This window comes from Colobus angolensis, unplaced genomic scaffold (genome assembly GCF_000951035.1).
Source record: "Colobus angolensis palliatus isolate OR3802 unplaced genomic scaffold, Cang.pa_1.0 Scaffold67, whole genome shotgun sequence".
NCBI lineage: Eukaryota > Metazoa > Chordata > Mammalia > Primates > Cercopithecidae > Colobus > Colobus angolensis.
The window spans coordinates 5,909,675-5,921,826 of record NW_012120376.1 but is presented as its reverse complement, the minus strand read 5'-3'; the positions used below and the strand labels follow the sequence as shown (position 1 = coordinate 5,921,826).

The following is a 12,152-nucleotide window of genomic DNA, read 5'->3' as shown; positions in this document are numbered from 1 at the left end:
CTCCTGCCTCAGCCTCCCGAGTAGCTGGGACTACAGGTGTGCACCACCACACCCAGCTAATTTTTGTATTTTTAGTAGAGACAGGGTTTCACCATGTGTTGGCCAGGATGGTCTCAGTCTCTTGACCTCGTGATGCACCTGCCCTGGCTTCCCAAAGTATTGAGATTACAGGCATGAGCCACCACACCTGGCCCTTTTTAGTTTTTATAGCCGCATAAAGTACCATTGTGTGTTCCATCATTTTGTCACCATTATTCTACTGGTTGAAATAGTTCCCCCCCCAATTCTTTTGTTATCACAAATGATTATTACATTGTACATATATGCATGTGTAAATATATCTTATATATAATTGGGCTGGGCACAGTGGCTAATGCCAATAATCCCAGCACTTTGGGAGACTGAGGAGAGAAGATCACTTGAGCCCAGGAGTTTGAGACTAGCCTGGGCAACAGAGCAAGACCCTGCATCTATAAAAAAAGAAAAGAAAGTAAGCAAAAAAAAGCATAATTGCCAGGTGCAAGTTATGGATATTTAAAGATTGTCTTTTTTGAAATCTTTTATTACAGAAACTTAAAAACATATATAAACTCCCTACAAAGGTGTATCTGTGGTTCCCTGTCTTTGGACACATAGGATGGTATTCCTGTTCTCTATTTCATTTATTTTTGTTCTAGTCTGTATTCTTTCCCTCTGCTGGCTCTTGGTTTAGTGTGTTCTTCTTTTTCTAGTTTCTTAAGGTAGAAGGGTAGATTATGGAGTCAAGATTTTGTTTTTAAAAAATTGATGTTTATAGCTATGAATTTCCCTCTAAGCACTACTTCAGCTGCATCCTGTAAGTTTGGATATGTTGTGTCTTCAGTTTCATTCATTTTTGAGGTATTTTACAGTTTTCTTTTGATTTTTTTCCTTTAACTCATTGGTTACTTATGAGATTATTGTTTAATTTCTACGTATTTCTGAACTTCCAAATTTTTTTCCTTATTCATTTCTAATTTTATTCCATTGTGGTCAGAGAACACACTTTGTATGACTTAAATTCTTAATTCTTTGAACATATTTATTAATGTAATGGCTACTTTTAAGTCTTTGTGAGATCTAACATCTGGGCCCTCTCATGGGTGGTTTCTGTTGCCTGCATATTTTTCCTATATATGTTTCATACTTTACTGTTTCTGCATGTTTCGTAATTGTTGAAAACCATTTTAGATAGTATGTTGCAGTAACTCCAAATAGAAATTCCTGTCCTCCACCCCATGGCTTTTGTTTGTTCATTTGTTCAGTGACTTGGCTGAACTACTTGAGTGGAGTCTCTTTCCCTCACAACATGAAGCCTCTAGTGTCTTCTCAGAGGGCACAGTCTTGGCCCTGCACACGGCCACACTAGATGACAGTGGTTTCAGCAGGCTCTTTCTGACTGTTTCTTTCATGAATTTGTTAAGCCATCTGCCTCTGCTGGTATCACCCCCAGCTGTTAGGCTCCACTCATTGCCAACTAATTGCTTTATTGTTTTTGACATGTGGGGCATAAGTTGTTACATAGTTTAGTCCAGTTAACTGTGGGGCCCTTTGTCAGGCTAGTTTTTGAGGGCAATATGTAGGTTTGTTGTGACTCCAGGATGGCTCTCAGTTGCCCTTTCCCTGGTTCTCTCTGTTAAACTAGCTGTCCCAAGGTTTAGCCTATTGCTATCACGGAGCAATCAGCCTCCTTTTAATTGCCTCCTGCCAAAATCTCTACATTTTTGAAGTGCCTGTAAGCTTGAATTTCCCCATACTCTGTGTCATATTAAGTTAGGTCCTTTGGAGAATGTTAGAGCTCTGTGTTCTTACGGACTGCCTCTCCCCCTGGGCAAAGTCTCCGAGGCTCTGCTCTGGAGTTGGGGTCAGGAACAATGGCTTGCTTCCCTTGGAAGGACATTCCTGTTTTATGAGCAGGGAGCTAGGCAGGGATGACAGCCTCTACTCTCTAAGTTTGCATCTCCTTTTGTGAACCCTCCACTCTCTGAGCAAGCTTCAGTGAGGACAATCAGGACCCTGATACTCTTGTCCCACTGCACTTGAAGTAAAGCCTCTGCCCTGTGGGTGGGGCTGGGTGGAGGAAGGGAGGCCTTGATCTTTTTTAGGAGTTTAGTTGCTGTACCTTGGAGCTCGTGGCCCTCCCGGTAAAACACCATATACCATATCTCATGACTGCATGTTGAGAGAATAGGAAGTCCCTCCCCTGCTCCACCGCCCTGCCCCACCTTTTTTTTTTTTTGAAACTACACTCACCTGCTGGAGTGGAGCTTTTGTCAAACTGAGCTATTGGATGGGGTTGTAGTAACTCCAGATAGAAATTCCTGCCCTCCACCCCATGGCTTTTGTTGAGGGAGCAGGTCATGGCTCAAGTGCTGCAAATTCTCACTATTCAAGATTTAGTAGCTGGGCTAACACCTGTAATCCCAACACTTTGGGTGAGAGGATTGCTTGAGCCCAGGAATTTGAGAAAGCCTGGACAACACAGCGGGAACCTGTCTCTACAAAAAATTTTTAAAAATTAGTTGGATATGGTGGCACACACCTGTAGTCCTACCTTGGGAGGTTGAAGTGGGAAGATTGCTTGAACCTAGGAGGTTGAGGATTCAGTGAGCTGTGATTGTGCCACTGCACTCCAGCCTGGGTGGCACAGTGAGACCCTGTCTGAAAAAAAAAAAGATTTAGTAGATTTTCTTGAGTAAACATTTCCTCATTTATTATATGTCCTTAGGAAAATTTCCAAAGAGTTTAAATGCTTTGTGTTCTTTTGTTTGTTTGTATTGAAACAGAGTTTTGCTCTTGTTGCCCAGGCTGGAGTGCAATGGCACAATCTCAGCTCACCACAACCTCCGCCTCCCAGGTTCGAGCGGTTCTCCTGCCTCAGCCTCCCAAGTAGCTGGGATTACAGGCATGTGCCACGAGGCTGGCTAATTTTGTGTTTTTAGTAGAGATGGGGTTTCTCCATGTTGGTCAGGCTGGTCTCAAATTCCTGACCTCAGGTGATCTGTCTGCCTCGGCCTCCCAAAGTGCTGGGATTACAGGTATGAGCCACTGCGCCTGGCCATGCTTTGTGTTTTTAAATTTTCATCAGTTATGGAGTTTCCCTGTGGAGTGTGCGAAGTCCCTCATGCTGCCATTTCAGAAGTAGGACCTCTCCCACTTTTTGTTTGTTTTTGAGACAAGGTCTTGCTTTCCACACAGGTTAGAGTGCAGTGGCATGATCTTGGCTCACTGTAACTTTGAACTCCTGGGCTTAAGGGATCTTCCCAAAGATCCCTTAAGTCTCAGTCTCCCAAATAACTGGGACTACAGGTGCACACCACCATACCTGGCTAATTTTTAAAAACTTTTTGTGGAGATGAGTCTCACTATGTTGCCAAGGCTGGTCTTGAATTTTTGGCATCAAGCCATCCTCCTGCCTTGGCTTCCCAGAGTGTTGGGATTACAGTTGTGAACCACCAGCCTGTCTTACTTTTAATAGTTATTTTAGAAATTAGAATATTGCATGCTTAATTTATCTTTTTTTTTTATTTTTTATTTTTTATTTTTTTATTTTTATTTTTTATTTTTTGAGGCGGAGTCTCGCTCTGTTGCCCGGACTGGAGTGCAGTGGCCAGATCTCAGCTCACTGCAAGCTCCGCCTCCTGGGTTTACGCCATTCTCCTGCCTCAGCCTCCCGAGTAGCTGGGACTACAGGCGCCCGCCACCTCGCCCGGCTAGTTTTTGTATTTTTAGTAGAGACGGGGTTTCACTGTGTTAGCCAGGATGGTCTCGATCTCCTGACCTCGTGATCTGCCCGTCTCGGCCTCCCAAAGTGCTGGGATTACAGGCTTGAGCCACCGTGCCCGGCCATGCATGCTTAATTTATCAAAGGCCAATCAATATCTTTACCCTCTTTCTGAATGATATAAGAATCTTAGAATTGTTTGAAGTTTTTAACTATATACACATATATAAAAAATACATATTTATACACAAATATATATACACTTTAAAAAATAATACAGGCCGGGCCTCATGGCTCATGTCTGTAATCCCAGCACTTTGGGAGGCTAAGGCGGGCGGATCACCTGAGGTCAGGAGTTCAAGACCAGCTGGGCCAACACAGTGAAACCCCATCTCTACAAAAATACAAAAATTAGCCAGGCATGATGGCAGATGCCTGTAATCCCAGCTACTTGGGAGGCTGAGGCTGGAGAATCGCTTGAATCCAGGAGGCAGAGGTTGCAGTGAGCCGAGATCATGCCATTGCACTCCAGCCTGGGTGACAGAGCGAGAATCCATCTCAATAATAATAATAATAATAATAATACATATATAAAGCAAATATAAGTATATATATACACACACACACACACACACAATATTTATACAAAATAGGAATATGAAACACAAATTGGTTACCTACAGTGAAGCTGCCTGAGTTCAGTTCCTGTTTTTATCACTTAAAAGCTGGTCAACCTGAACAAGTGCCTTAACTGCATCACACCTGTTTCTTGAGGCATGAAGTTGAGATACCAATACCCCTTCACTGGGTCTTTGTGATAATTAAGTGAGCCAATTTATGTAAAGTGCCATATGCACAGTGTATACACAATGCTTGACAGATAATCAGTGCTTAGTAAAGACACCTGTTCTAAGAACTAAAGCAAGTTATTGTTGGTGATTAAGTGTATTCACCCTTTCTGTCCTGGCAGTTTCTCTGTGACGAGGGTGCAGGTATTTCTGGGGACTATATCGATCGCGTGGACGAGCCCTTGTCCTGCTCTTATGTGCTGACCATTCGCACTCCTCGGCTCTGCCCCCACCCTCTCCTCCGGCCCCCACCCAGTGCTGCGCCCCAGGCCATCCTCTGTCACCCTTCCCTGCAGCCTGAGGAGTACATGGCCTACGTTCAGAGGCAAGCAGGTGAGTAATTAGAGAAGGAGGAGAAGAAGGGGAGATACGGGGGCAGGGGGCGGCAAAAGATCAAGTATTGAATAGCCAGAGGAATGTGTTCCTGGCCTGCTTGCATGCTGTTTCTCAGTAGCCTCAAAGCAGTATGGAGATAAAATCATAGAGGAGCTGCAAGATCTGGGCCCCCAAGTGTGGAGTGAGACCAAGTCTGGGGTGGCACCCCAAAAGATGGCAGGTAGGACCTTGTTTCACCTGTACCATGAAACTCGCTTCCATTTTTTCCCTTCCCCTGATCTTACTGTCCTGACTGACTGGTGGGGTGGAGTGGAAGAGTACCATGGGCCCTGATCCCTTGGTGATAGAGGAGGGGAAGGGACCCCATCCTATTTGCTCCTTTCTGTCTCACGCCTCCTGTCAGATCAATGTCTCCCTGTTCTCTGTACCCTAGGTGCGAGCCCGACCAAGGATGACAGTAAGGACTCAGATTTCTGGAAGATGCTTAATGAACCAGAGGACCAGGCCCCAGGAGGGGAGGAGATGCAGGCTGAGGTGAGACCAGCTGCCCCAGAGGAACAGGATGGGAATGGGGAGGGTCACTGTAGCTGGGGTCATTGTGAGGTGACCTACATCTACCTAGGGATGCAAGGATATCCCCAGAACCTTTGCCTTCATAAGTATGGAGGGCATGAACAGGCTTTCATACTTGACTCTTTCCTTTTCTCCTTGTCAGGAGCAGGACCCAAGCCCTGAGGCAACAGATTCAGCTCCAGGTGCTCCCAATGGTGAGTGAACCTTCCGTGTCTCCTTTACCATATATATTTTAGGATTGGCAGGGATAGAGATGGAGGGGAGAGCTAAGCACTGGGAGGGAGGTTGGGTAGCCAGGCCAGCAGCAAATTCATTTTTACAGGAGTTAATACTCTTTGTAGACAGCACTGCTATTTTAGCAAGGTGGCAGAACACAGTAGCTCCACCACTTGGTGACTTTGTAATTCACTTAACCTCAATTTTCTTACTCATAAAATGAGGATAATAACCCCTACCCTAGAGAGTTGCATGGGATTAAATGAGAATGCATCCATAATTCATAGCAGAAGGCCTGGAACTGAATAAACTAAATGGTTAATATTTGTGGAAAGAGGAGTAGGGTTCCAGGGAAGACAAGTCCTTAGCCCCAGGATCTCCTGTGTAGTCCTAAAAGCTGGAGTGACTGCCAGAAGGGCCTCAGAAGTGCATGGAAGAGTGGGGACTTAGCAGCTTGTTAGCATCCATCTCTGCTACCGGAGTGTCCACCTTAGAACAGTGCTCTCTGCAGACGAATGTTTGCCCTTGTCTCACTATTTAACAGGTAAACCCTAGAGGCAGGGACCATGTCCTTCCTTGGTCTCTCATTACCTGTCCTTAGGAATCCAAAGAGCATTTAGGAGTGCAGTAGCGCACACCTGTAATCGTAGTTACTTGGAAGGCTGATGCAGGAAGATTGCTTGAGCCCAGGAATTCAAGATTAGCTTGGGCAACATGGTAACACTCCATGTCGAAAAAGAGCCAGGTGCGGTGGCTCATACCTGTAATCCCAGCACTTTGAGAGGCTGAGGCAGGTGGATCACCTGAGGTCAAGAGTTCGAGACAAACCTGGCCAACACAGTGAAACCCCATCTCCACTAAAAATACAAAAATTAGCTGGGCATGGTGGCAGGCACCTGTAATCCCAGCTACTTGGGAGGCTAAGGCAGTAGAATCGCTTGAACCTGGGTGGCACAGGTTGCAGTGAGCAGAGATTGCACCACTGCGCTCCAACTTGGGTGACAGTGCAAGACTCCATCTCAAAAAAAAAAAAAGAAAAAAAAATTTAAACACAACAGAACTGGTTCATGATTATTACTCTTTCATCTCAGATTTTCAGAACAACGTGCAGGTCAAAGTCATTCGAAGCCCTGCAGATTTGATTCGATTCATAGAGGAGCTGAAAGGTGGAACAAAAAAGGTATAGGCCATGCTCAGGGAATGGGCAGAACCCACCTCCCAACTGCGAGCATTTGAAAAACTACGCTGACCTGGGACTCAACTCCTGGGTCCCCCAGTACCACACACCTGCTACTATTTGCCCCCCACCATGTGTCTCTGTTGAAACTCCAACTGTCTACCTCTTTCTCCCTACTCCCTACCCACCCAGGGGAAGCCAAATATAGGCCAAGAGCAGCCTGTGGATGATGCTGCAGAAGTCCCTCAGAGGGAACCAGAGGAGAAGGAAAGGGGTGATCCAGAACGGCAGAGAGAAATGGAAGAAGAGGAGGACGAGGATGAGGATGAGGATGAAGATGAGGATGAACAGCAGTTACTGGGAGAATTTGAGAAGGAACTGGAAGGGATCCTGCTTCCGTCAGACCGAGACCGGCTCCGTTCGGAGGTGAAGGCTGGCATGGAGCGGGAACTGGAGAACATCATCCAGGAGGCAAGCCCAGCTCCTCCTCCTGTTAATTCCACAGCCGCCTGGTCCCGTGAAGCAGGACAGGCTGAGGGACTAAAAGAAAGAGAGAGCACAGCACAGGGCAAGGACGGGGCACTTGGAAATGGTAGCTGTTTCCCTAATTAATTGGGGCTATTGGGGAAGGGAGAGCAGAGAGAGGGACAAGACTTAAATATCAGACTCTCTGGCCAGGCACAGTGGCTCACGCTGTAATCCCAGCACTTTGGGAGGCTGAGGCAAGCGGATCACCTGAGGTCAGGAGTTCAAGACCAGCCTGGCCAACATGGTAAAACCCTCTCTACTAAAAATGCAAAAACTTAGCCAGGCATGGCAATGGGCACCTGTAATCCCAGCTCCTTGGAAGGCTGAGGCAAGAGAATCTCTTGAACCCGGGAGACGGAGGTTGCAGTGAGCCGAGATGGCACCACTGTACTCCAGCCCGGGTGATGAGCAAAACTCCATTTCACAATATCAGACTCTCCTACACAGCCTAGCCCGCTGGCTGCCTCCACGCTCCAGACCCTTGACTCACTCTCTTCTCTTGGGTATTCCAGACAGAGAAGGAGCTGGACCCAGATGGACTGAAGAAGGAGTCAGAGCGGGATCGGGCAATGCTGGCTCTGACATCCACTCTCAACAAACTCATCAAAAGACTGGAGGAAAAACAGAGTCCAGAGCTGGTGAAGAAGCACAAGAAAAAGAGGGTTGTCCCCAAAAAACCTCCTCCATCACCCCAACCTACAGGTGAGAGCAGTCAGACAAGAAGGAGTAGCCCAGTCCGTTGTTTTCATCCCTCAGCTGGTCCTATTCCCAGAGGGGACCCTGTTCCTTCCCTTCTGAGGGTGCTCATTCTCTCCCCGCTTTCTGGAACACTGTCCTCACTTGCGCCTGCTTCCCATCACCATCATCCCTTTGCATGCTTACCTCCTATTCATCCCTCTGGGAAGCAGCTCTTAGAGCATGTCTGCTTGTTTTCTGGTTTGCTCCTGTACACCCAGTACCTAGCACTCTGCCTGGCACACAATGGATGATCAGTAGGTAGTAATTGAATGCTTGCGAGTCTATATGCTGAAAACCACACATCTATGAAGGATGCAACCTGTCAACATTTAGGACTTTGCACCAAGAGAGTCCCCAGCTGTCAGGGCATGAATAGGAGAGCCCAGCTGCACATGAGCCAATAGCCTGGATAGACTTTAAATTCTATCTTCTTGCATCCCCTTGTGTCCATTTCATAGGGTCCTATGGGTCTGGACATCAGATGTTCCAAATGAAATGTTCCAGTTTCAAACCCTCCATCCCATTCTCTCTATAAACATTGAAATGTCTTTAAAATCCTGACATATGGAGGACGAGACCACACTTTTCCAACCTGCTGCTTCAGACAAAACTTTGTTGGTGCAGGTGGCCTGATTTTGGCTTCAGAAAACATTTGTTTTCCTATAGGTGATGGGCAGAATTATTGGGTAGGGTGGGAAGATGGAAGGCAGCAATTGGTGGAGGGAGCTCCATAGGCTGAATTGGGAGTGGGGGCACACATTTTTTTGAGCCCTGGCTCATACACATGTTGAGATGGAATAGCTGCCAGAACCAATTGATGTTTTAGGGGGAGATGACCCCCACACCCCTAACCCTGGAGTCATGCCTCTGCTTTGTGTTTCCCTGTGTGTCTCCCCCTCTAAGAGGAGGATCCTGAGCACAGAGTCCGGGTCCGGGTCACCAAGCTCCGTCTCGGAGGCCCTAATCAGGATCTGACTGTCCTCGAGATGAAACGGGAAAACCCACAGCTGAAACAAATCGAGGGGCTGGTGAAGGAGCTGCTGGAGAGGGAGGGACTCACAGCTGCAGGTGGGCCCTGGAGGGCGGCTGGACCCAGCACTGTCGGAAGGGCAAGCTGCCGGAAGTGGAGGGGCTGGGACCAGTGGGGCAGGGGGCCTGCCCTGAGGCTCCCAGCCATCCTCTCCTCTCACTGCATACTGCTCCTTTCCAGGGAAAATTGAGATCAAAATTGTCCGCCCATGGGCTGAAGGAACTGAAGAGGGTGCACGTTGGTTGACTGATGAGGACACAAGAAACCTCAAGGAGATCTTCTTCAATATCTTGGTGAGAGGCTTCTACCTGCAAGTCCTGGCCCCCAGGCCTCCTGTCCCCAGCCTGCCTGGAGTGGAGGTGCGGGCTTGCCCCAGCCATGCCATTGCTGAGCTTCCGTTTCCTGATCTGTAAGACAAGGCTGGGGTTCCAGGGACTCAGAGTGCTGCCATGCAGGAAGAGCCTCTCAGGACATGGGTGTCCTCATTCCCTGCCTTCCCCCAGCTGCCTGGCCCAGGACTTCCCTGGGCTCAACGGTGAGTAGCTCCAGCCCACCTCTACCCTCTCCCACCAGGTGCCGGGAGCTGAAGAGGCCCAGAAGGAACGCCAGCGGCAGAAAGAGCTGGAGAGCAATTACCGCCGGGTGTGGGGCTCTCAAGGTGGGGAGGGCACAGGGGACCTGGATGAATTTGACTTCTGAGGCCAACACTGCACTTGACCCTTCACAGAATCCAGAGTCCTCCTGGACTGGCCTGCCTCCTCCCCACCTCCCCACCCTGGGACCCCTGAGGGCCAAACAGCAGAGTGGAGCTGAGCTGTGGACCTCTCGGGCCATTCTGTGGGTGTGGGGGCCCTGGGTGAATGCTGCCACCCCAGCTGGCAGCCACCTTGAGAGCTCACCGGGCCTGTGATGTTTGCTCTCCTGAGCTTTCACTCAATCCTCTTCCTCTTCCTCTGTGGCTTTTCTTGTTATTGTACCCTAACAATAGGATATTCCCTGCTCCCTACCTGGAGATTCAGTAGGATCTTTTGAGCGGAGGTGGGTAGAGAAAGGAGGGCAGGACACTTAGCAGGCACTGAGCAAGCAGGCCTCCACCTGCCCTTATTGCTGTTTGGAGTCGCTTTACCCCCTTCTATTGACTTGCCTTGAGATTTCCTTCTCCCTTTCCCTGCCCACCCCATCCCCTACAATTTGTGCTTCTGAGTTGAGAAGCCTTCACCTCTGTTGCTGAGGAAATGGGAGAATGCTGCCCATCACCTCCAGCACAATCCCAGTGAAAAAGGTGTGAAGCATCCACCATGTTCTTGAACAATCAGGTTTCTAAATAAAGAACTGGACCATCAATCTGTCAACCTTTTTTGTGGGGTGGGGGTTCCAGCAGGGAGGAGGCTCAGTGTTCTTTTCAGATCATGCTCTGATCCTGTTCTTTGCTCCCCACTCCCCAGGTACTATAAACGGGGGCTGGGGTATGCAGGAAGAGACCAGAGTGGCTAAATGAAGCCTGGCCTGGCAAGGATTGAAAGAAACACTTGCAGTACTGTCATCTTCTTTTTCTCATCTGTCTGTTTCTGTTCCTTCCCTTCTCTTGCACCAAGTCTTTCCCTATTATTTCCCCCTTTATACCCTGAAAGCCAAAATGCACACCATGGAGTTCCCCACAGCGGGGATCTTCCTTCTGCTGTGGTCTCTCCCACAGCATGCTCCAGATTCCATTTGTCACCCACACCCCTACCCACCTGTCCTTTCAACATTTCCCAAAAAGACCTCCACCTTTGGGCATGCCCAGAGAGAGGGCTGCTGCCCACACATGCCAGTTTCTTAGTGTGCCAAGGGTATGTGGGTCTGGTGTCTCCCTTTCTTCTTCACTACCAAGTGCAAGCATGGGTCCCCCAACATGCCTCCTCTCAGTGCGGAGGACTCTTGATTTTTTTTTTCTTTCTTTTATTGAGACAAGAGTCTCGCTCTGTTGCCCAGGCCGGAGTGCAGTGGCCTGATCTCAGCTCACTGCAACCTCTGCCTCCCAGGTTCAAGCAATTCTGCCTCAGCCTCCCAGTGATGGATTAAAGGCATGCACCACCATGCTCTGCTAATTTTGCTCTGAGGTGAACGACCTTTCTGCTGAAGGCTCCCCCCAGGCTCACAGGATAAGAAAAGGGATGGAGGAACCAGGCATGGTGGCTCACCCCTGTAATCCTAGTACTTTGGGAGGCTGAGGCGGGAGGATCACTTGAGGCCAGGAGTTCGAGACCAGCCTGGCCAACATGGTGAAACCCCGTCTCTAATAAAAATACAAAAAAATTAACTGAATGTGGTGGCGGGTGCCCGTAATCCCAGCTACACGGGAGGCTGAGGCAGGAGAATCGCTTGAACCCGGGAGGCGGAGGTTGCGGTGAGCTGAGATCACGCCACTGCACTCCAACCTGGGTGACACTGTGAGACTCTCAGAAAAAAAAAAGGGATAGAGGGCCCAGAACTCCCACATGTCTGTAAATGGAGAGTGAAGGATTCAACTGTTGAAGGAAGCTCTTGCTGAATGTGGACTAGTGCTTACTGTGCATGCTATGCTTATGTTGTTTTGTTTTGAAGTGTAAATTGGCAGACTTTGAAAACCCTGCTTCCCCTGGTCCATCTGTGCCCCCTGAGGGAGGGATGCTCTAGCTGGGCAAGAGCTTAGACACTGCCTTGAGGGCAGCAGTAGTCAGAATGCTGTGCCCAGACCACACCCCTCATCTCCCACTAGCGGGACCTTGAACAAGTCACTTAACTTTCTAAATGCTGTTTCCTCATTGGTAAATTGTAGACAACAGTACTGGCTTTTTAAGATGGTTGTCGCCTGTAGTCCCAGCTACTCGGGAGGCTGAGGCAGGAGAATGGTGTAAACCTGGGAGGCGGAGCTTGCAGTGAGCTGAGATCCGGCCACTGCACTCCAGCCTGGGTGACAGAGCGAGACTCCGTCTCAAAAAA

At 48.5% G+C, this 12,152-nt stretch overlaps 1 protein-coding gene across 9 annotated transcripts in view; it reads left to right on the top strand.

Moving 5' to 3' along the window:
* Positions 1-10,532, top strand: part of OS9 (osteosarcoma amplified 9, endoplasmic reticulum lectin) — a 30,944-nt gene extending 20,412 nt beyond the window's left edge. For 2 of the 9 annotated variants that reach the window (XM_011925999.1, XM_011925996.1), the window contains 9 exons: positions 4,713-4,923; positions 5,045-5,146; positions 5,360-5,460; positions 5,642-5,693; positions 6,807-6,895; positions 7,085-7,363; positions 7,933-8,122; positions 9,369-9,481; positions 9,762-10,532. In XM_011925999.1, coding sequence (XP_011781389.1) covers positions 4,713-4,923; positions 5,045-5,146; positions 5,360-5,460; positions 5,642-5,693; positions 6,807-6,895; positions 7,085-7,363; positions 7,933-8,122; positions 9,369-9,481; positions 9,762-9,887 — 1,263 coding nt within the window. In that variant the 3' untranslated portion in view covers positions 9,888-10,532. Of the gene's footprint in view, positions 1-4,712; positions 4,924-5,041; positions 5,147-5,359; positions 5,461-5,641; positions 5,694-6,806; positions 6,896-7,084; positions 7,364-7,932; positions 8,123-9,061; positions 9,227-9,368; positions 9,482-9,761 lie in introns of all 9 variants that reach the window. The other 7 variants (XM_011925998.1, XM_011925995.1, XM_011925997.1 and 4 more) reach the window with 5 other exon arrangements.
* The last annotated feature ends 1,620 nt before the right edge of the window (positions 10,533-12,152 follow it).